The sequence below is a fragment of the Arvicanthis niloticus genome, chromosome 25, assembly GCF_011762505.2.
Source record: "Arvicanthis niloticus isolate mArvNil1 chromosome 25, mArvNil1.pat.X, whole genome shotgun sequence".
Classification (NCBI taxonomy): domain Eukaryota; kingdom Metazoa; phylum Chordata; class Mammalia; order Rodentia; family Muridae; genus Arvicanthis; species Arvicanthis niloticus.
In genome coordinates this window covers 27,186,252-27,210,681 of record NC_133433.1, presented here as the reverse complement: position 1 = coordinate 27,210,681, position 24,430 = coordinate 27,186,252, and the positions used below count along the sequence as shown (strand labels likewise).

At 38.3% G+C, this 24,430-nt stretch overlaps 1 protein-coding gene across 2 annotated transcripts in view; it reads left to right on the top strand.

Annotated features, from left to right (window-relative positions):
* The window catches only part of Xkr4 (XK related 4), a 374,383-nt gene that overhangs the window by 211,462 nt on the left and 138,491 nt on the right, over positions 1–24,430 (top strand). For both annotated transcript variants that reach the window (XM_076924281.1, XM_076924282.1), the window contains exon 2: positions 12,133–12,332. In XM_076924281.1, the coding sequence (XP_076780396.1) occupies positions 12,133–12,332 (200 nt within the window). The remainder of the gene's footprint in view (positions 1–12,132; positions 12,333–24,430) is intronic.

Below are 24,430 nucleotides of genomic sequence, written 5' to 3'. Positions count from 1 at the left end.
ATGGATGAAACCTACACCTCAGTGCAAGGGACCTGGTACTAGAAAATCTGAAGAATGAAGATACAGATGACAGAACTGGGAAATGCTTTGGTGTTTTAAATACTGCACTGAAAATGTGAATGATACATTCGAAACACTTGGGTCCAAAGGGAGAAAATACACTATTATGTGTGCTTTAGAAATCTATATTAATTAATATAAAGAATTGTATATAAAACATCTATCCAAATGTTGTTCCATTCAAGGAAGTAGTGGGAATTGATCATCCTGCATCAATGAAATCAATCAAGTCAGTTTTTCAGATAAGGCTTCCTACTCAAGTGGCTCTAATTTGTAGCAAGTTGACAATAAAATTGGACATAATAGTAAAGCTATCTTTGTTGGTGGCACCAAGCCATCTTTCACTAAGAAAAAACATTAAGTTTATTTATGATGGATGTATAAATGTGACTATCTGGTTTTGTCTTATAAGTGCTGCAATATCTGAATGTAACTACCTACTCCTTATGTCCAAACTCTGACATCTACCTGCTCACTCCAAATATCTGCATCAGTATTTAGGAGAAATTTCAAGAGTAAAATGTCTAAACTTTATGCTTTCACCTGCTAGTCTGCTGATCTAATCAGTCTCAGCTAATGGTAACACATTTTCCAGTTTCTCAGAACAAACTTCAGAGACCCAACATGGCTTCTTTCTCATGCTGCTATTCAGGTGTAAACAATACTTAGCACCTCTCTCAATACCACATTGGTTTTTTGGAAATCCACATTTGCTTCTCTTTATCTGTTTACTATGCAACTGCTGTAGGTTTTTATGAAATAATGACTCTATCCTCTCCTTGGCTTTTCAAATCCTGCAACTGTCTTACTGTGTAATGTGATGAAACTTTTCCTGGGGAGATGCTGCACACGTTTCTACTTACATGTGGGAACCCACAATCACCAAAGTACAGACATCACTAAAGTCCAACTTGGTGAACCATGAGTTTTACTGAGATTACTTACAGGAAATTAGGTGAGGACTTACTTAAACAAGTAGCAGTGACTCAAAGACAGCTATACCATTAAAGCCTTCTCCACTATGAGTGATAGCTCACAGAAGCTGAGAATCTGGAGCACAACACACATTCTGAAAGCAGTTTAATAGATTGTCTATTCTAAGGGACTCAGTAAGTCTAAACCTCTTCCAGGCAGCTCAACCTTTTCTCCAGGCAGCTGGTCTTGTCTTAGAGTCTTCTTTACAGCTTGGCTTGTTTGAAAGTCTTCTTTGCAGCTTGGCTATATAGCTTACTCAGGCAGGAAGGCTTCTTGTGAATCTGCTCAGTTTCAGGAACTTCCTGAATCTATTTTGAGTTGCTTATTTTCCTGCTTAAGGAGCTTGCCAGCAGGAAAGAATATTTCAATCTTGGAGGAAACTGTTCCAGGACAACTATTACTGGATTTCAAATGGAAATGGCTTGCTTTTTCTATCTCTTTAGATTTCAACAATGACTAAATTTTTTCATCGAATTTCCTCAGCCCCATATTTAAAACAAAAAGTACCTTGACTCTCATTGCTTGACTCCTGACTTATTTCATCCTTGGCACTTAGCATCTGCTTACATGTTTTATCTGGTTTACTGCTTATTTTACCCATAACATGCAAGATAATTTCTTGCACTGCTACCTACCTCTAGATCCAGAATAATAAGAATGCTAATCTTCCAGTATATGTTCAATAAATGTTTATTAAAAGAATAAATAATTCAAAAAATTGAATTTTTGGTTTTAGACACAATCTGAGCAAGAGATGGAAATTTTTATAGTAACTACCTTGGTAAGTAACCTCCAAGGCTGAGGTTTTCCTTAAATGACTCTGGAAATTAGTGTTTAGATGGGGGATCATCCAAACTCACCTGTTTAACATGTTGATTTTCACAGTCCATTTGTCAAATTCACACAGCCATTTTTAGTCTGACAGTTTTCCCTGGAGTATTACAGCAGTTAAGAGCACAGTTGATGCACAAATAAGACAGGAAAATAACTAGAATTAATCTCTGCCATGGTATATGGAGCTATTTTTAGGAATACTCCGGGTATAGGGCAAGCAGGCTAAAAGTTGGCACATGAGTGTGTGCTTTCTTTCTGATAAACTGACATCACCAACTCAAAAACGTAGGCCTTGGAATATTTTAGCAAGTCTGGAGATTAGGTAAAAAGAAAAAAAACTATAGTAAATTCTAGACTAAGTCATCCAATGAGAGGTTAGAGCAGAAAGAACCTTATCCTTCTTCCTTCTGGGTCTTACTACCCAGGGGATAGCTGATAACCTCCATGGGAAATGAGCTCACAAGATTGGCTTGCAAGATATCAGGAAGGAACACTGTGCTCACAAGACATCCCTCCTGGTCACAAGCAACTATTTCAAACTCATTCTTTCCAGACTCAGGAGCCTTTAGTCATTCTCTTTCAGTGCCACTATATTTACATTCTCAACTTGGCCATAATTTTTTAGAGGACAAGTTTTAATTCCTTCTCCTAAAATGGATGGATACTTACTAAAATTCTAATTAAATTTAATGAAAGCAAAAATAATCTCAAAAAAAAAATCATTGCCTTTGGACATAAATAGCTTGAACCATTCAGACAGGATCTAGCAAATTAAAAATGGTGTGGACACAGATGCCCCCAAATTCCAAGCATTTGCAAGTTGTTACTTTGCTAGCAAAATCATTCCTATAATATCCATCTTCTCGTAGATAGTTCATATAAGACCCCAAGGATGCTAGAAATATAGAAACTCAAGTTTCACATGTTCCCCATCTCTCCTCCCTACTTCACGAATGGTAGGCATGATGGGGCAGGGACTCCAGGATTAGGATAGATTTTCATGTTTCAAGATTTTTATGTTTAAGATGATACATGCCATAGTTCTGCTAAAATCAAGTGCTAAACAACTGTTAGAAATATATTTTAAATTTTTAAAAGAATAAAGTACTATATATTTTTGCATATACAGAAAGACAGAGAGACTGAGCAGAGAGAGAGAGAGAGAGAGAGAGAGAGAGAGAGAGAGAGAGAGAGTCACATTTTTCCTGCTTATCATAAAATCTATTAAACCAGGCTTAGGTGAAGGTTCTGATTCTATCATGAATAAATATTGTTAGCTACCTTCTAGAAATAAAGCTAAGTATTTCTGCCATCATCACAATCATTAGAGGGCTTGGATTAGAGCAGCTGCCATGCCAGTATCAAACACCAGTCACTGCTGTTTTTGTTTCAGAACTCTCTTTTCTATTTTAATATGCATTTTACATCAAAATATCATTACACAGAAGTGTTTTAAAAAGAAAGAGTAACTTTGGAACAGACATGATTGCACACAATTAAAACCACAGCATGTAGGAAGCAAAGGCAAGCAAACTTCAAATCTGGGGCCAGCCTGGGCTACATAACAGTAACTTATCTCAAAAATTGTTAAAGAACTGTTCTTTATTAGCTGAGAGACAGCTAAGATCATTATGATGTATTATGTGTGGATGTAGAACTCCCTTTCAAGATTCAGAGATTTCTTATTCTATCTCAGCTGGATTTCACATGCTATCCCTGATACTGTAACCATACTGCCAATTACCAGAGAAATTACTTAGTAGAGAAAAATCACCATTATTTTTGTCTGTAGGTTTGGGGAAATCATGAAAGAAACTATTTTTTAAACTGATATCTTTATACAGAAGATATGCCTGAAATCAAAGGAAAAAAAAAAACATATTCCATAGAATAACTGAATTTTCACAAAATACATTTGAAATCAATAAAAATAAATCCCTATCAAATACAAAATGTCTGTATAGTATAAGCAGACAAGGGTGCATACCATGAAACATAGTTATTATTAGATCCATGTTCTTCTTTGAGACCCAAATTAAGTCTGATTATTTTCTATCTAGTGGGAGAGAAAATAGACTAAAATACAGCCTCATGGTTGACCAGATGTAGAGAGAGCTAAAATGTGGGTATTTGGAGAGAATGTAGCCGTCTCAGGGAAAAAAAAAAAAAATAGATCATTCAAGGAGCAAATGGTTTTTAGGTTCAAGTTTTTCCAGGAAGATCCAGAATCTTTTTCCTGTGTTTCCTTCTGTGAATATTCACAGCATGCCCTCTGGGAAGGACACTGCAAACAGCCAATTATTTGGGGAGAGGTTTTGTGCTGATGATGAAAGGTAGAGCAGCCAGACATTGTGACAATGTCAATAGGGAATGGGATAGTGTCAGGAACTCCAGTGTGGGTCACAGATTCATTCATCTGGTCCTGTGAGGGTGGGAGGAAGAGTCCCATCTGTCTTCATAAGACTGTGATCCTAATGTTGGTGTCAAGTGGTAGGTCAACTCATTCCGTTTTTTCCCCATCCAGCAAATGCACAACCTTTCTGTTTGGGTGATTAATGGGAAATAAAATCTATTCTTTAAATAACAGCCAGTTGGCAAGTTTCTAACATATAAATGCAAGACAGAATTTTATAGCAAGTTCACTGTTTTACAGCATGAAATGAAAAAGACTAGTTATTTTCAGGGTGGTAGAGAAATAGAGCTTTCCTACATTGCCCACACTGGTCTTGAACTCCAGGGCTCTGGGACTCTATCCCTTCAGCTTCCTTAGCAACTGGAACTATAGTCACGCCACTATATAAGGTGTAATTGTAGTTCCTTCCACGCCCAATGGAGAACTTCCTGTGATAGCAAATAATGATTGTACTGGCCCTAGAGGTCTCATAAACATACCTCTACTTATAAAGATTTGTAGCCAGGCAACAGAAGAAAATAGCACTTTCTGAGATCATTGTTTATTAGTGATGTCTACCTAAAGCTTTTCTGCCAAATTTTACTTTATTTTGCGTACAGTAAAAATAACAGCTGCTAACTAACAGCTAAATTGCTTAATGTGCCACAAGTTAATGAAAGAGAATTCAGTATTAGAATGCATATGTATAATATCTTCAGAGATATTCCTGTTTTAGCCATGCATATTTCAGAAGTGAATAGGACACTTGATTAAATCCTATATACAAGCAACCTGAAACTATATATATATATATAGTTTCATACATATATATATATGTATATACATATATATATATATTCAACTTTAAATGAAACACACATTATTCATGTAATACTTTGTAAACCAAATGCTTGAGGCAACCTACCCTCCCCACAGTCTATCATATTTTCTATATTATATTTCAATCTGAAACTTGTGACTTGAGTCTAGGTTACATTTATTTTCTCAGAATTAGGGATTGAACTTTGTGTGTGCTAAGTGATCTCTCCATCGTGGAGTTTTATTCCAATCTTCTTTTTTAAACTGTGTTTGTGAGAAAGGATCTAGCTAAGTTGTCCAGGATACTTTGAACTTTCTCTGTAGCCAAGGCAGAAGTTAAATTTGAGACCCTACTACCTCAGTCCCCTGAGAAGAGTAGCAAAGGTTTTGGGCCATTAACATCATACCTGGCTCCAGCATGTTTTTCACATGTGAAAAGCGTTGATTAAAAGGAGCTAAGAATTTAATGCAATTTCTATCTTCAGACTGCCTCCTAAGTTGATGTTGTTTGTATTGTGGTAGTAGTAGGTTACTTACACATGTCTTTGTACATGACATTTGGAGGGGTTATCTTGGAGTGTTTGTGGCTACATCTTCAACAGTACTAAGAAAATTAGGAAATTGAAATATTTCTGGTTTGAGATTATGTTTAGAAAATTGGAACAGAATGTCTGATGACTTTTGATAGTGCCAAAAAAATGGTACTTCCCATTGGCATGTTTCCCCATTGAATAAATAATGAAAGTGAACCTATTGGAGAAAGAATGAGTTTTACTGTAAGAAAAGTAAATGCCTTGTCCTTAATTTTTCTTCCAAAGAGGTGGATGATGCAGTAACATTTCAAAGAGGGCTTTACAAGGAGCATCCTTCAGCTGCAATGATGAAAGATCCATGCTTGTTAATCTGTTCTTAGGTCCAGAAGGACTTCATCCTTGATGTCAAAGCTTTCAAACTCTTCTCCTTCTCAAATGATGCTCTTTGGGAATTATGTCAAATAAAATGTAATCATAAGTAATATTGATGTAAGTCCTCCCTGACATAGTATGAGTATCTAAAAATGTTTGATGCCTCCATTACATTGATTGTTCTTGGCCTCCACTATACACTGCAGAGGTATGACCTTTAGTCTATTTTTAAAAAAAACACTTAATTGAGATCCCCTGCTCCACATGAACTGGATTTCAGCTTAGAATATAGATACTTAGCAAGCCTAGAATGTCATGTTTCTCAGAAGGATAGTAACTGAAAAGCTCTTCCCTTTGGAAAGACCATCCAGAGGCCATACCCTGACAGAAACACGGTTAGAATATGCTTTTGGATAAGCATGACCACAATCAAAAGGTCTACTGAGAAATGAAACAAAAATAATCACTTTTACTTATTAGAAAGATATCCATAATGTATGTGCATTTGTAATATATATATATATATATATATATATATATATATATATATATATATACATCCAGAACATATTGATGCCCAACTATGAGGTTTTTTGGTTCTAAAAGAGTTCTTGTCCCTTTGGGCTGCATACCTAAAATATAAATAAGAAACAAATGTGAAGCAGCCTGTCATCTATTCTGCACAATAATTTTAAAGGAGATAATCATCTTTCTTAACTTCATGTATAAAAACTCCACATCAAAAGCCATAACTCCTAGTATCAAAGAGGAATAGACTATTGTCCAGTGATATCATGCTAATGCTGATGTACAAAGCCTATTTTCCAAAGACCGGCCATTATTATTCTCTTATCCCACAAATATATAGTTTCAATGTATATGCAGCATCCCAGTTTTTCAGATTAATGATTAATGAAGATAATGGTAATTATAGATGATAGAGTAAATAAGTAAAATGGTGGCAGATGGATAGGTAAATGATAGGTAGAGACAGACAGACAGATGGACAGATGGATGAATAGATGGATAGATGGTAGATAGATGTTTATATATGACATTGAGGAAAAAGTAGAAGATAGAGACAAAGCTATGGCTGATTAAAGGTTTTTGAAACCCCTCACATCTCCTTAAGTCAGATGGTGAGTATCAGATAATAAAAGAGAAAATGAAAAGTTTAGGGTGCCTTTGATACTCTCCATTTAACTCACGAAACAATCAGATTTATCTAAAGGATAATCTGATATCACTAACTGCTCACTAGATAACTTATACATATAATTTCATCTTATTTTTAATGATTTCAGCGTCTTTTAAAAAATTATACAATGAAAGTTTCAGAAAATAGAAGTCTTCCTCCCAGAGTCCTAGAACTAGTATCATGATCCAAGGTCTATCTAGGTCTATAATTCTTCACTTTAACATTTATTTTCTCTCAGCTATAACATCAAAAGCATGTAGAAGGTAGGCAAAAATGTAGTAAATTTTGTGTGTTTATATGTGGCAAATTCCAAAATTAGTAAAGCCAGATGGACAATGATAAAAGATTGGAGGCATTGGCATCATAATACCTGGGTCTTGGTCCAGGCTCCATTTATCAGTACTGTAGCCCTGAAAACTGATCTCTAAATCCCACTAACTTATTCAGTCCATGATTCTAGGTTATAATGTAATAAAACATGAAGAGAGGATTGTTATAATTTAGTTAATATGGTCCATATTTGAAGTCAAATTGAGGATTATCACTTTAAAATGTCACATGTCAATATTGAAAATGATCTAAGGTGAAATCATAAAGTCATGAATACAAAGAAAAATGCATATGCAAGTGATGAATCTCTGCATATAGAACAGATTTAACCGACAGTGGATCAAAAACTGAAGAGAAGAAAATCACATCTGAGCCGAATGTGTACACATCTCTTTCTTGACGATACGTTACAAGCTAAACAACACCAATGTCTCCTGTTTCTTACTGTTCAATTTGGATTATGAGTAATCTATAAGTGATGTCCAGATGCAGGAGGATGTGCATAGGCTTTCTGTAAGGGACTTAAGCATCTGAAGATTTGAGTGCTCAAACAAGTCCTGGAAACAGTTCCCCAAAGGTACAATGAATTAATGAACTGCGATTCCTGTTGCACTCTGTTAAGCATTTGAACTTTAATCCCTCTTGTTCTTTAAGTAATATCATGCTGTATATAATGTAGCACATTTTTAGTGGAGTGCTTGTGCATGTTCTTAGCCTGTAGCTATTGCTAAAGATAAAGCACACAAGTGTATCACTAGCTTGGTACTTCACATGACCACCTCTGCTCCTCCCTTACAGTGGCAAGACTTTCGGGCTACAATGGACAAGATCTTATTAGGGAATATTTTCCCATTTCATTTGTTGTTGGCTATGTATGACATCAAGTAGTCTATTGTAATGATTCATGTATTTAAAAACTTCCTATCTGGAATGAAATTTAGAACTCACCACAGTGTGGATGACCCCCAAGGATATTATAATTTCATTTAATTAATATATTACCAATAAATTAATAAATTAATTTAAATAAATAATAGATGAACTAAATAAATAATGAATTAATAAAATATAGTTTAGTATAATGAATGTGGTTAATTGTAATTTAATTAAATATGTATGTAATTAAATATGGAATTAGAACAATTTAAGTAAACAAGTCATTGGACAGATACTATATACTTAAATATGTAAATACTGTATGCTTAAAAGATACTTAAATAGCTAGATAAAGATATTCACAAAAACAAAAAGGTGAATGGAAGTTCCCCAAGGCCCAGAGCAGTGGAAATAAGAGTCAGAATCAGGAGTTATTTGTGAATCAGCACAGACACTTACTTGGTTTTGTGTATGAATGTACTTATGTCATAGATCTATTCACATAAAATGATTGAGGTGTTAAATGTGGTGTTATTTATTCTATCACATTAAAAAATCGAAGAAAACTACCAAGACATATGATAGCTTTTCTCATTCTCCTTGCTTTTTAAATGTTAGGATTCTGTATGTGTGTTGTTGGGAGGCTTCATTTCATGTTTCATACATGGGAAACTCTAATGCACCAAATACTTGTTTTCTTCTCCCAGAAGAAACCCAGCATTAGGTTTACTGTGATGTCACAGTGCCAGGCCAGGAGAGTAATGGTTTTTTTGTGCTGATCCTTGAGAACCACAGACCAGATTATTGTTTGTAGCCTTTAACTCTTCGGCAGCAAAATGTCAAGAATATGTATGGTTTCCTCCCAGTGGGAACAAGAAATAAAGTAGTCTGGGGAGTCCTCTGTGGAAGTTCAAAGACAATTGTTCCTTCATTTAGTCCTTCCAAATGCAAATGCTGCTTAGAATATGCCCACCTCAGATAGCATCCAACTGTGAACACCACCACTGGCATCTTCTCTTATCTGGGATCCTTCAATAGTTCAAGACAATGCCTCTGCTTCTTCCTTTACCCACCTGACTTCTGTTTCCCAAGCAATGAACAATGATGATAAAATGCATGTCAGATTCCTTTCTTTTACATCCAAAACTCTCGGGCAGGTTTACATTTACCCAGGGGGAAAAATACAAAATGATAGGTGCTGCATGTGTTCTAAGAACTCACTGAATAAGTAAATGTATATAAATTAACCGAAGGGAGAAGAGAACATGGACATTTGACACTTTACTCTCTGGTAATTTATGATCTGAAATACAATATGAACATAGAGAATCACCACAGAAGTATTGTTTTTCCTCGGGCCAAAATATGAATAACAACAATAGGAATGAACAGTCAAACAGTCACTTGTCTATAGTGGGAAGAGAAGGCAGGGACTGGGGAAGGAATGATATTTGAGCATTTCAGGATTACAAGAAATGTGGAAAGGCATAGCATCCCAGAGTAAGAAAATCACAAGAACTAAAGTCTAGTGGTGTTGATTCACATCTAAAGAAGAGTGATAGCAGAAAGGGGCAGGACCATAGGATGTACACTGGGCAGACTCTAGAAGTGAGCACTGATGTCTCATAAGCACTGCAGAACTGGAGTACAGGACTGAGGATACAAAGATGAAAAAAAATCTAATAAGACACAGAGAATGGCAGAGTCCTTTACTGTGGGGCAGAGGACTGTGAGAGGAATCCTGGTCCTCGGTTGAGCTAAAGGCTCGAAGTCCCAAAGACCTTGAAGGGACAGTAGGAGTGTCACCTGTTCCTGGCACCAGGCCTCTGTCATGTACCCACTGCATTCTCAGCTCTTTTGCCAGAACAGTGCCTCAGCACTTCCCTACAGCCCAGCACACACACCCCTGTAGAGGTATGGGGTAAGCACAGTCAGATTCCCTGCATCCCGCCTCCCTGAGCAGAAGCTGGCCAACACAACCGTACACTTTACCCCTAGGGTTTTTATGTCTCTGACTAGCTGAGAACAAAGAAAATTATCAGGCTAGTAAGACCATACTCAATTCTCTGAGGGTCAGCTCAAACAAGAGTATTCAAAGCAGCTCATGAGCCTTGCTAAGCCAAAGGTACCTCTTAAAGCCTTAGCTTTAACTTCATCCACATCAACATTCCTCTCATCCATGAAACTCAACAGTGCACCTCAGGATTTCATCTAAAAATTTAAATTCTATAAGAGAAACAAGAACACTAGTTTGTATTTCTTAATTAATTTTAAAACTCCACTGATTTTTAAACTTGTCTTAATCTTTGAACCTGCTTGTAAATTGAACCCTTTAAACAATATAACTTCAAAGCCCAGAAAATTAGGCTTTGATGTAATTTAATGGTAGAGTGCTTGTCTAGATTACGTAAGACAATGGGCTCAATTTCCAACATCACACACACACACACACACACACACACACACACACACACACACACACACCAAAAACAAAAACAAAAAAAAACAAATACATAACTGTAGAAAAGCCACCAAATCCTGTATGTAGCTATTATTGAATGCCTCTGTGCTACCAAATATCCTCTGAGGTTGTACTTTTTCTCTACTTGATAATTTTCTCCATCTTTGCTCATACTGACTTGTTCTGAAATTCTTTTCTGTAATGGGCTCCAAAGCCAGCCAGGCCAAGTTACATTTTCTGCTTCGGAGGCATTGCCAAAGAAATTTTATTCCCATCATTGTAAAATGATGGGAATAAAATGTAAAATGCCTCTTGAGTATTTAATCATTGAAGAATACATCATTATTCATTTGTGACAATAGTATTGGTTTAAAAAATTTTTTTAATAAAAATTGTATTTACCAGAAGGGGGAGATGGTCCAATTGATAAAGTGCCTGTGGTACAAGCATAAAGACCTGAGTTTGAATCCCCAGTACTCATGTAAAAAAAATTACCAGGATATGATGGCATGCACCTGTAATCCAAGAAAGAGCAGAGACAGAGAATCCCTGACATTATTCACTGAGTCCTTGTTGAGGTGGCAAGCTTTGGGTTCAGTTAGAGACCCTGTTTTTAAAAAGTAAAGCTGATCATGGCAGACTCTTTATCAACCTATTGGCTACACATGTACACATACGCCTTCAGTGTAATAGGCAACACCCACACTCACGCACATACACACACACACATGCACACACATCACAAATAAGTGTATATTTGAAAAATACCAGCAGCATATTAATAATTACCCATTTTTATGACAGGCCTAGTGGGTTCATTAGACTAATAATCTTTTGTTATATATTTTTGAAAATTTTAAATAATACAAAAGGTTTCCAAGGACATGAGTTTATAAGCACATAGAACCCCAGAGTTGCTCCGTGTGCTAGGAGAAAGCCCTCTTGTGTCCACAGTGGAGCATACACAGGATCTGACAAGAAAGGATGGAGGTAAATTTTAAAGAGAGAAAATCCCTTCCATACACCATGTTCACAAAATTCCATCTCATACCTCTTCATATTGCAATTCAGTGAAATGCCTGAAAGGGCTCTTACAGAACCTGTGATCTCCCAAACTGAGCAAGGGAGACTGTGGGTGCTTGTAAAGGCACTTCCCTTTGAGTTTTAATAGTGACCAAGTTCCTTGTTCTGTGTGCATGTTTACATGGACGAAAAGAAAATGACTTTGGAGTTTGAATTTCAAGGTATCAATCATCTCTACCTTGTGTCTGTTTTGTTTCAGGTATTTGCACACAATATACTTAGGTATCCGGAGCCGGCAGAGTGGAGAGAGCGGCAGGTGGCGGTTTTACTGGAAGATGGTGTATGAGTATGCAGATGTGAGCATGCTGCACCTGCTAGCCACTTTTCTGGAAAGTGCACCACAACTGGTCCTGCAGCTCTGCATTATCGTACAGACTCACAGCTTACAGGCCCTCCAAGGTAAGGAGTAAGATCACATTCCAAAGATGCCTGGCATCCTTCTTTGGCATCTTAAGCCTTTTGTATGTCTGCTGGTTTGGACATGATTTGTGAATTATGCATGATATTTTCTCCACCATTGGCTGTCATGGTTAACTAATAGAAAGACCATCACCTCCTTTGCCCTCCAGTTGTCCTTTCAGCAGGGGAAAATGTAATTTACGATTTTGTACTAGTTCCCTATGGGCAAAGATAGACTAGCTTTCTGGTTTCCATGGTAGAATAATTTACAAAAGTTACAGAGACAACAATAAATGTTATTTTCTGTCATCCATATATATGTGTGTGTGTATGTGTATATGTATATATTCCAGATTATTGCCCTTGATATTAAGAAATACAAAGAGGATTCATAATTCTTGTTTTTAAAATCACATGGAAATGTTATGAATATATAACAATATATATTTCTGTACTATAGACTTCATGGCAGGTATATAATAATTATCTGGTTAATATTTTCTGAATTTGCTTGGTCATGTGATCAGAAAGACTGTTGGATTTATAATAAGCTGCACAGATATTTCTTTAGGCACTGGTGCTGAGATCTATCCTAGAACAAGGCATGAAGAGGATAAATGGCTACTGTACATAGATGGGTGAATAAGTTGGTATAAGTATGATGGGTAAGGGACATATCTACTTAATGCATTTCCTGATGTATTTGTCAATCCTGTTATGAGATAGATAATACCTCATGAATAGCACAATGTGAATGCTATTTCCTCCTCAGCAGAGCTGTCTGAGTTCTCCTGACTGATACATGCCATTACCACGCTCTGTTTGTTCCAGATAGAGACTTGATCTGAATGGTGTTTGGAATTTCCAGTGTCTCTGTAACTGTTACAGAAAGAGTATGTTAAATTGGGCTAGGTACTTTCATTTCAAGATAGAGGCCAGGGTAAATATGACATGAAAAGAAATAGAGAGGTGCTGTAGAGAAGAGAATACCAACTGGGCTTTATCGGTTTATTCTGAGCCAACTGTAAATGATTATGACTTGGAAACAGAGACTCATAAATGCATGATACATCTTTGGAAAGTTCACTGTATTTTTATTTACTTATAGTTGTTAATTGATTTTTTTCTCTAAGACAGAAACAAATGTAGCACAGACTGTCCTCAAATTTGTTGTGTAGCAGAGGCTGGACTTGCATTCTTTATCTTCCTGCTGCCACAACCAGATGTGGAACTACAGACATGTGATGTCATGCCCAGCTTCATAGGAACTGTTACAGTCATAGAAAAGAAAATACATGAGCTAGTATATACGAAGCACATCCTGAGGTCACCAGACAAGTGAGCTATAGACAGGCAGGGTATTTGAATTGTGTCCTTGTCATATGCTCAGTTGCATGGTTGGTGCAAGCTTAGGAAACTTTCCCAAAGCTAAGAGGTACCATGTCTGCTACAGAAGCATGACATATGCTACTGAGGACAGCCTAGGTTAAATTTTCTCCCTTTTCTCAGTCACAGTTCTGCTCAGTCATGAACTGGTTGCATATCCTTAAAGAATATGGCTGCTTCAGAGAATTTCATTCAGCTCACAGAGCCCTAGTATCAAGTGACCCATTAGTTAGGGGATGCCAGGCCCAGCCCCAAGGTTACACTGATGAAAAAGCATTTTTTTTCCAGAAGCTTTACAGAAGTACACAGAAAACATGGCATCAATTTTCTGGTGGCCACTTTCTCTTGAAGCATGGGATCTGCCCTGGATACATGGGGGCAGTAGATGCACCCAGTGCTATTCCACTGGAGAAGACTGGTTTCCACTTTCTAGAAGGTATCAATTGAAAATAGCTTCTTGGTAAGGAGCAGAATATTGTATCCACTTTCCCTTCTCCATGCCAAAACCTTTCCTGGTTTTGTTGGTTTTGATTTTCATCTTTCTTGTTATTTTTTGAGAGAGAAAGAGAGAAGGGGGAGAGAGAGGGAGAGGGAGGGAGAGAGAGGGAAAAAGAGAGAGACAATGAACTGAGGTGGATATAAATATGGAAAAGATCCAAGAGAAATGAGAGAGAGGAAAGAGTATGATCAAAATATATCCTATTAAAAATAATTAAACAAAAGAGAGGAACAAAAACATCCATAGGTATGATTCTCAAGTGTCAGAAAACATGCTGGAACAAAGAGAAGGTGGCCCTTCATACAGAAACAGCAGAATAAAAGCCCAAAGAAGAAAGGAATGCCATATAAACTATCTGTGGGTGGCTGGTCAGTAAACATGATGGGTATAGACAGTGACCCAGCATGCAGAGTTTCTCACAGTATAACACTGCACAAGTTACCTGGTGTTTTAAACAATCCTGAGCTTGGTATGGTTACTTAATCCCAATAGTTTGGAGATAAAAGTAAGAGGGTTAGGAGTTCAAAGCCAACTTCAGCTACATGGTGAGTTTGAGACAGTCTGGGATATATGAATCCTTATCTCGGAAGAGCATAAAACAAATCTTAAATAAACAAAAATCCTAGACAGACTTCAAGTCTCCAAGAGCTCTAGCATCTCCTCTAGTAAATGAATGTCTAAAGTAGATAACTTCAGGTAAATGCTTACTATTTTGTGAGTACAGATATAAACAAAAACAAAGCCAATCCAAACTAAAATACCTTCCAAGAATGCTGTGCGCATCTTCAGAGCAACCTAGTACCTCTTTAGTATAGCTAAACAAGTAGTTTTCTTCTTGTTCCTGCCTCCTGAGTTCTGAGATTCAGGTGTGATCGAAATCAACCACCAGGAACACTCAGAAGATCGATGATCAAGGGTTGCATCCTATTGTGACCCCAATGTACCCAGTGTACAGAGAAGGAAAGGCAAGTGAGACCAAGAAAACATCACCTTTTGTTTGAGAACATTATATATAATGTCAAACACACACACACACACACAAAACACAACACATACAATACACATGATCACTCACATACACACAGGAAGGAAAAGGCAATCCTTAGCACACTGATTGGTTTGGTTTTGGTATTCTTCAGTCAGGGTCTCATGCTCCAGGCCCAAAGGACCTTCAACCCATGATTCTCTAAAGTACTGGCGTTACAAGTTTCTACTACCCTATGCTTAGTCTTTCTCTGATTGTTTATCCAAAGCAAAGTTTAGGTTTCTTTGAATTGAGCCTCTTCATCGACACAGTTTCTGATGTGCTTATGAAAATATAAAGAGACAGAGTATGTTCTGTGAGTGTGCAGAGAGGTATGGGGGAAGGGGATGTCTCAGCGGACCCATGCAGAGGTATCTCTTCCCCCTGAGGGACCAGTCACATACCGGTATAGTATAGAATAGAGTTTATTCAAGGCATGAGGAGGAAAGCCAAGAGGGTAGTAGAGGCAGAGAGAAGAGAGAGAGAGAGAGGGAGAGAGAGAGAGAGAGAGAGAGAGAGAGAGAGAGAGAGAGAGAGAGAGAAGAGAAGAGAAGAGAAGAGAAGAGAAGAGAAGAGAAGAGAAGAGAAGAGAAGAGAAGAGGAGAAGAAGGAGGAGGAGGAGGAGGAGGAGGAGGAGGAGGAGGAGGAGGAGGAGGAGGAGGAGGAGGAGGAAAGGCCAGCCATGAGCACATGGAGAGTTGAGGGAGGGGAGAAGGGGTGAGGTGACAGGGAGCAGCAAGAGGCAAGAGAGAGCAAAAGATCAAGAGAGAGAGGAGGGGGCAAGCAGCCCCTTCTATAGTGGGCCAGGCCTACCTGGCTATTGCCAGGTAACTGTGGGGAGGAGCATACCTGGCTGTTGCCAGGCAACTGAAGGTGGAGTTTAGAGAGAATACTAACAATTTCTGCCCCCCTGTATCTACCAAGACCTTTACATTTATGTCAGACATACACTGGGCTTACAAGTAGCACCTCAATGTTGGCCAAAGAAAGCATACTATCAAGTTTCAGAGTACTTCAGGATCACCAGGACCTGTACCATATTCTCAGTTGATCAGTGGGCACAGTGACCAAAAATTATTAGTAGAATCAGGCAAGTCATTGAATTACAAGAAAACTCATGAGGCTGACTTTATGATTGCTGATTTTTAACAAAGGAAGGAGCTAGGATGTTGTTACAAGACAAAGGAATGGAAACTCACAAAGCAAATGAGTATTTACCATGATGCTTCCAGTGGCCAGAGACCAGCTCAGGCACTACTCACTGGCTCCTCGCTGTACGATGAAATCTATTATCAGGAGGCACTTCTGCCCACAGATCATCACTTACAAGGAGCCAACTTATGAATGAAATTGATGTGGGTTATAAGGATAGAGCATTTTTCCTCTGGAGGAAAAGAATAAAGTAGATTCAATAAAAGTGCTTAGTTTGACATGTATTCATGCATCTTTAGTGATGAAATTCTTGAGCTTTGAATGTAAAAGCAGGGTCCTCCATAAGTGCATATAACATGAAAAAACCCATGAGGTATTTTCAAATATCCCTCAATTAAAATCTTGTGACATTGTTATTTAGCAGGCTGAGACTCACCCTAAGTCTGGGAGCCACTTCACAAGACTATGATTAAAATTACTATTATAGCGTAAAAGTAAAATTGCTTTTCTGCCTCAATTTCAACCGACTACCCTCTGAAGGACATGCTTAGAAACAAAAAGAAAATGAAACAAGAAGAATGACATTTTAAAAACAAAGGTTAGAAATGGAGTTCTCCTTGTGAAAGTGAGTTTTGCCTGAAATTCTGTTAACTGTGAAATCCTTTCTCTCTCTCTCTTTCTCCTCACTTATGGGGTCATTGAGTCAGGGCTGCCTCATTGTGTTGGAGGCTGACAGGCTTAGGGGAGAGCTGGTGGATACAATCGTCCTTCAGTTTCTCCTGATCCAGGAAGACAGCCTGACTGCTCTTCTGAGACTATGAATGAGGGCAGAGCTGCGTCTCAAACCTCATCAGCCAGTGCTTTTCATCCACGCTGTCCTCTGAGTCCAGTTAACATGTGCTACTTAGCTGTTCCTCTCTGGAGGTGGAGCAACCTGGGCTCTACTCTGCTTTGTGTTAAGAAGCACACAAGGAGGTCCAGCTATGAAAAACAAGGTGGTCAGTGTACCCTGCGCTTCCTGCTGTCAGAGCATCCCCATATCAATCTCATATCTCAAGAAGAGAGGGAAAGAACAGCTCAGGCAAGTAGGGTGACAAGAGAGAATGGGGACTGACAAGAAGAGGTAGAGTGTATGCTCTCATGCTGGTTTCCTTTGGCAAACCAGTTCCACCCTGACATATGCCTAATAACCAACCTAACACTTCTCATCCACCCTTCTCCTCTTTTTCCATTTTCCCTGTGGTTATCACAGAGATCCTTAGAAACTGCCAGACCTACAAACATACACTGTACTTCTGTTGGCACTCCTTGAAAGCTCAATTCTTGAGCAAGTTTCATGATTGTTGTTTCACTAGATTTTCTTCAGTAATCATTGCCTTCTCTTCTTCTCTGTGCTGAGAATGTCTTAATTTTCTTCTTTCCTCGGAGCCTATGGACAGACATTAGCCTCTCTTCAGACATTAATTAACTTGTCCTATACCTTAGCCTGGTACACTGATGCTTATACACTAGAACTCAGCACAGTCTCCTCAGCTGGGACTGCTGCCCATTCCAGTTTCTGTGGCCCAGTTTATGTTTCCTCATAGTGTCCTGAACATTGGCCAAGATCCTTAGGCAGCTCTCTCATCATGGAGAAGCCTCTATTTCCCTGCATGTACTGAAGGATAAAGGTGGTACCTAATTCATGAGACTGTGGAAATTAAGTGAGATGGTGAGGGTAAAGCACTTAGCAGAGACAATTTGCACATAATGCAGAGCTTCCTGGGCTGCAATATGCATATCATCCTTCTAATCAACACATTTGCAAAAATAAAAGTTCTGAGTGAGTGGCTCTTAGGTGGGGTCTGATGTTTTAAAAACAAGAAAATAACAGCGTCTGGAAGTAGAGAGAATAATTCAAATTTTAGATGAAAATTGATGGGTCTATATTGAAAAGAAAGCACAAGACATTTTGTGAAGAAAGAGTGAGGACCACTTGTCAGGCCTGGAGGAGAAGAAGACAGCCTTAGACCAGAGAGTACCTGAACTTGACTAAAGGGAAAGTTGGTGAGGATGAAAACAGGGGTCTCCCAGAACAGCCAGGATTTAAATATTCATTCTGACATATCAAGAGACAATGAATTGGAAGTCCTAAAGATACAAGGGAAATTAGGACTTGGCACATGTGACCAAGAACTCAGGAACTTTGGTTTCATCTTAATAGTGAAAACAAAGGTCAAAGGTTAGTGGTCCAGGAATCATTAATAGGCCAGGCAGAGTAGAGGTTCTCTGATGTGTCACTTCTAGCTTTGCAGTAGTGATTTACTGGTTGTAGCAAGACCTCATACACATGGATTCACATCTGTAGATTCTACTAACAAAACATGCAAGAAAAGGTCTTGGGCCTTAAGTGTATTTGGTCAGGGCTTATCTACTATTTATTTCTTATCATGTTCTAAGAAAATTAATTTGTAGAGCATGTTCATTGTATGAGGTATCATAAGCAACACACAAATGATTTGATGTACATAGAAAGACAAATACTCCATTTTTTTTTAGATGTAAAATTACAGATTTGACCTATAAAGGAAGTCCCGGATCCAATCTTTTGAGTACACAAAGGGGCCATGAACTCAATTTAGTTTGTTTAGAACTAGTCTTACAGAACAGCAATAAAGACATTGACTCAAAACAGACTGTTGTCTACAGACCTTCCTCGGCAGAAGAACATTGCTCAGTGTCAGAATCCCTGTTTCCAAAGATGCACTCCATAAAGCAGCTCAAGGACTACTGTGTGAGACCACAGTATAGTATGTAATGTTCACCATGACTATTCCTATGACACAGACAATCATGAATACAGTGCAGCACTTGGCTTTGATAGCCAGGTACACACCTGGCTACATACTGAAGCTTCATTCAAAAGCCATGTTCCTCATAGGAACTATAAAGGTTATGAAAACGAAACCAGGATTTACTAGGTTGGACCAGTGCCAGTCTACCAACCCAGATATTCCCATGTTTTCAAGATATTTTTAATTGTTTATTTTCAACTTCCCCTTTTGCTTGCCATGGTTGGAAAGATCACATTCTATCTTTTAAGTGTATTTAGTTGTGATGTGCCAATTGAGTTACTGACTTCTGTGTTTTGGATATAAAATGTCTCCCAAAGGTTCACGGTGTTGCTGAAAGATGGCAGAATCTTTGAAAGGGGACTTAGCAGAAGCAGCTTAGACATGAATGTTGTTCCTTTGAAAGGGGTATTGAGCCTCTAGCCCTTCCTGTCACTCTGTCCCCAGATGATGTGACAAGAGCAGCCATCTTCCACCACGTGTTACTGCTTCCAGGAACTTTCTCAGCACACCCAAACCACCTCAACCAGTAATTGGACCAAAGTTCTCAAGGTTGAAAGTTAAAGGAAATCTTACTGTTTATAACCTGATGCTTTGTTAGTGATGAAGCCAATTCATGGACAAGTGCTGTTCCCAATACACATGCCCAGGGAAGCTTTGCTAAACAAAAGCCAGTAACTAATACCAACTTTTACTCACATTCCAAATGTTCATATTCCAAATGTCCTTGTGTGCATTTGGAATTGTCTGCACCCTTTTTCACCTGCAATTTCTCCTAGGTACTTTGTGACAAGACACGAGGAGGGGCTGTGTTGTATCTTAGTCGATAGAGTACTTGCCTAGCATATTGAAGCCCTGGATTCCATCCCTGACAATGAATAAAACCAGGCTTACTTTCTTGGGAGGTAGAGAAAGGAGATTCAAAAGTTTGAAGTCATCATTATAATAGCAAATTTGAGGCCACCCCTGTACCCTATATCAAAGTGGAAGACCTAGGACCAGAAAGTTCTTTTAAAGAATATTTTTATTCCTGTCTCAGATCATGTGAGACTACTGGGGAATCAGCAACTAAGGGCTTTCCTCAAACATCTAGAAAAATAGAATTACCAGTAACTAGCTAAGAAATCTCCACTTTGGGAAAGCCACCTCCTTTGTCAGAGCTGAAGAACATCAATACCTAAATCTAAGACTTTTGAGTTGATCTACACTCTATTAAAGCTGGTGGAGACAGAGCTAGCCACCTTCCTATGACCTCCTCAGAGAAGAACCCCCTCTCCTTTGCCAGCTCTCATCACTGTCTTCTGAGGCTGCCAGATTTCCTGTCTGTATTTTTGCAGAAGAAACAAAGATGAGGACAGAGAACCAGGCTGGGCACATACTGCTTCACAACTCCCTTTAGACATATCTGCTTTGCAGTTTCTATTTTAGTTAATTCATTAACATATTTATTGAATGTCTATTATGTGTGTAATGGTGTGTGAAGCACTATGCAAAATCTGCCCAAGAACTTCATGTTGTGATAAAATTTTATGATGTAGCATTACAAACGACATAACAAAGCATACTTAGAAACACATTTTGTGTGTGTGTGCATGCATATGTGTGTGTGTGTGTGTGTGTGTATGTGTGTGTAAAACTTGGTGTTTTATTAGCATGCATTAATTATACATAATAATACATTTTGTAACTACATTTTCATAGATGTATATAATGTTTCAATCAAATTATAATCATTTTAGTTACCCCATTATATTCTCTCCATCACTGATTCCTTTCTCTCTTTTTTTTTTTCTCCCGAGACAGGGTTTCTCTGTGTAGCCCTGGCTGTCCTGGAACTCACTCTGTAGACTAGGCTGGCCCCAAACTCAGAAATCCACCTGCCTCTGCCTCCCAAGTCCTGGGATTAATGGCGTGCGCCACCACTGTATATATGGATCAAACATATATGTATGTTTGATCAAATCTCCTTTATGTACCATAATCAACCACAGGTTCACAATCTCCATGGAACTGAAGTTTAGTAATTTTAACTGAGACAATAAAAATTTGCAATGGGTTTTTCTACCTGTAATGTTCCACCTCACACTGGTAGTACTCAGAGTGCTAAACGTGTCACCTCTAGTCCACCAGAAGAGCTCTCCTTAGGTTAAGCTGAACACTCAACAAGAGCCAACTCTGGCTCCTGAAACTGTTTATTTTAATGTTCTTTTTATTTTAAACTTAAGTTCATGTTGTGCAGTTTGGTTAAATGAGCTTAATTAAAAACAATAAACTGAATGAAATATGAGAGAGCAAACAGAATTTTGACAGCTTTAGGAAGGTTGGGTAGGACCAAGATAGAGTAGGGATTTCCTTATTTTAGACCCCTGGCTGGAGGAGTCTTCTCTAACCTGCAGTAGATAAGAAACACTGTGCCCTGACTCTGCCCCACATCTGCATGCTGTGTCCTGCCTGCCTTTCCCTGCACAGCACTTAAAAAGAGCAGTCTGCAGAGCTGCAGTCAGCCCCGACCACTCTAGCACTCACTCTAGTATCTAAGACAGCTTGGTGCTGGGCTTTTCCTTTTGCTGTGATGTGTTAATTAGAGGACTTTCCCCTCCTGGAAAAGAGGAGCATGTCAGATATTTCAAAATGAAGACATTAAATCAGGTAATCATATATACAGGTGCTAGAAGGAAGAAAGATGAGAAATAGCTGCTCATGACACAAAATATGAATGCTTAGAGGCAGATGTTCTGCTGCAGGGCTGGGGCCAAGATGGTTCTCAGATTAATAAAGAAAGGCACACATAGGCAAGATCTGGATGACCAAGAAGACCAGGCTTCAACACAGCTGGGACTTCCATGAAGCAAGCCAGACAGTGCAGAAACAGGCATTTCTGAAAAGAAAGAACTACAGCAAGTCTGCTTTTTCAGATTGCAATTGGTTTTATTTGTAATTTTTGAATAGAGCAGCATGTTGACTCTGACATGTCAGAGTGTTGGGTGTAATCACTAGGGCAACTTAGATGCATAGCCATATTAAAGCAAGTACCATAAAGAAAACAGATAGGAGGTACAGATGCTCCAACTAGTTCCATCTTATGCCATAAGAAGAAAAAGAAAGGAAAGCTTGTGATAACTTGACATCCAGCTACTTGTTGTTGCAAGAGGAGGATCTGGTGACATAACACATCTATTTATGTTAAACACAAAGGAATCTTTCACAATCTGAACATGCACCTGTTATATTCTTGCTGCCCAGATGTAACTGCTTTCTAAAGCTGTGGGGTGACTGGTAGCCAGGGTGAAAAGAGCTAAAGCTTAGAGGCTAGAACTTTGAAGGTCTTGATCACAGGATTCTAGTTTGAGTTGGCAACCAGAATAAAGAGCTGCTCACCACCCACCTTCTACCCACCCACAAGGTGGGTTCTACCCACCCACAAGGTTCTATTATCAGAACCCGACAGACACCCTGTCCAGGAGTCCAGAAAATATAGTCCACAGAGCCTCCATCGGTCTCATTCTGTCTGCGTGCCTTCTCCCAGCTTAGAGGCACCACAACCAAGTCCATCAGTGCAATTTCAGAGGGAAAATTTACCTGACAAGGATTGTAAGGAAGCATGAGGTACAACCTGCCAGTGGCTGAGTGGACACTTATGTCTCTCCTTAAGAATACATCTAGAGATCTCAAGTGACAACTCAGCATTATCTAGCCACCCTACCTTAACTCCTGTTGAAATTCATGTCCTGCTTCCATGATGACTGTTTCCTACTTTCTGTGACCTCACACTCCTAGTGACCAACTTTCATCACTATAAACAAGTAGACTCAGCCCTCACTCTGGTGACAAAGCATAGGTAATAAAAGTCAAACTCCTTCTTTCCCACTATTTTATCTACCTCCCACTTCTGCTGAGTGGACCAAGCATATGGGCTGAGACCCAAGATCTACGCTTCCTCCTCCTCACTGGATTCCAACTACTCTGTTCATATTTTATTTAATAATTCTCTCTCTCTCTCTCTCTCTCTCTCTCTCTCTCTCTCTCTCCCTCCCTCCCTCCCCCTTTTCCTTCTTCCCTCCTTCCTTTCATCACTCATTTAGAAAAAAACAGACAAGATCATTTTGTCAACATATAAATATACAGACTATAAAAATTTTCATCTTTACTAAGAGAAAAGTGGACCCATATCACTTTTCACTAGCATCATGTTACTTTCTTGCTTTTTGCAAAACAAGCAAACAAAACCCACAAAGAAACAAACACAAAGTCTTCCTTAGATGCTGTGACAGTATCTCTCTCTTCTTTCTCCCTTCTCACCCTCTGGGTTTTCCTAATATTTTTGAGTATTATAATATATATTATAAATATATATTATTAATATATGCATAATACACATATACAGTCTAGAATATTATACAAAAAGACATGCAACTGTAAGCAACTACTACCAAGATAGAAAGAACTTGAACAATACCAAAGAAACTCTGCTCTTACCTCACCTGATATTATGGCCCCTTTTATTAATAGAACCATTATTCTGAAGAAGTATTTTCAGCTTTTTATAATTATATTCATATGTATATGTACATACATGTTTGTGTATGCAGGTATGTATATTTGAGCTCCATCATTCAAAAATATTTTCTTGAGTTATAATTGCATGTAATCATACATATCCTATTCATTTTTACTACCCTAAATTGATGTATTGTAAGAATTAGCCTCAATTATTTATGCATTCAATACTTATTAAAGTGTCTTTTAACTACAGAAGTATTATAATTATTACTACTAGGTATGTTTTTATGTTGCCATGCATTTGTTTGCATATTTCTGCTCAGTTAATAGTGAATATTAATAGTGATAGAGAATTTGCTGAGTCATCAAGTACAAAAAACGAATGTTAGGAGACAAGGTCAAAGCATTTTCTACAGTGACAGTGACAATTTCCATTCCTAGCAGCAATAGGAACCTGTATATGAGATTATTTCAAATTCTTAACAAAGTTTGTCATTGTGAGTTTTCTCAATACTATCCATGAGCAGTATCTCGATTTCATTTTAATTTACTTTAAAAGAAAAGATTCTTTTTTTCCCTTCACTCACCTCTTAATCTGTTCCTTTAGAAGTTGTGTCTGTTCTGTCTATATCTGACTCTCCTTCCCCATCAGCATCAATAATACTGTAGTCCAAAACACAACCCAGCTGCACTCTACAATGGACCA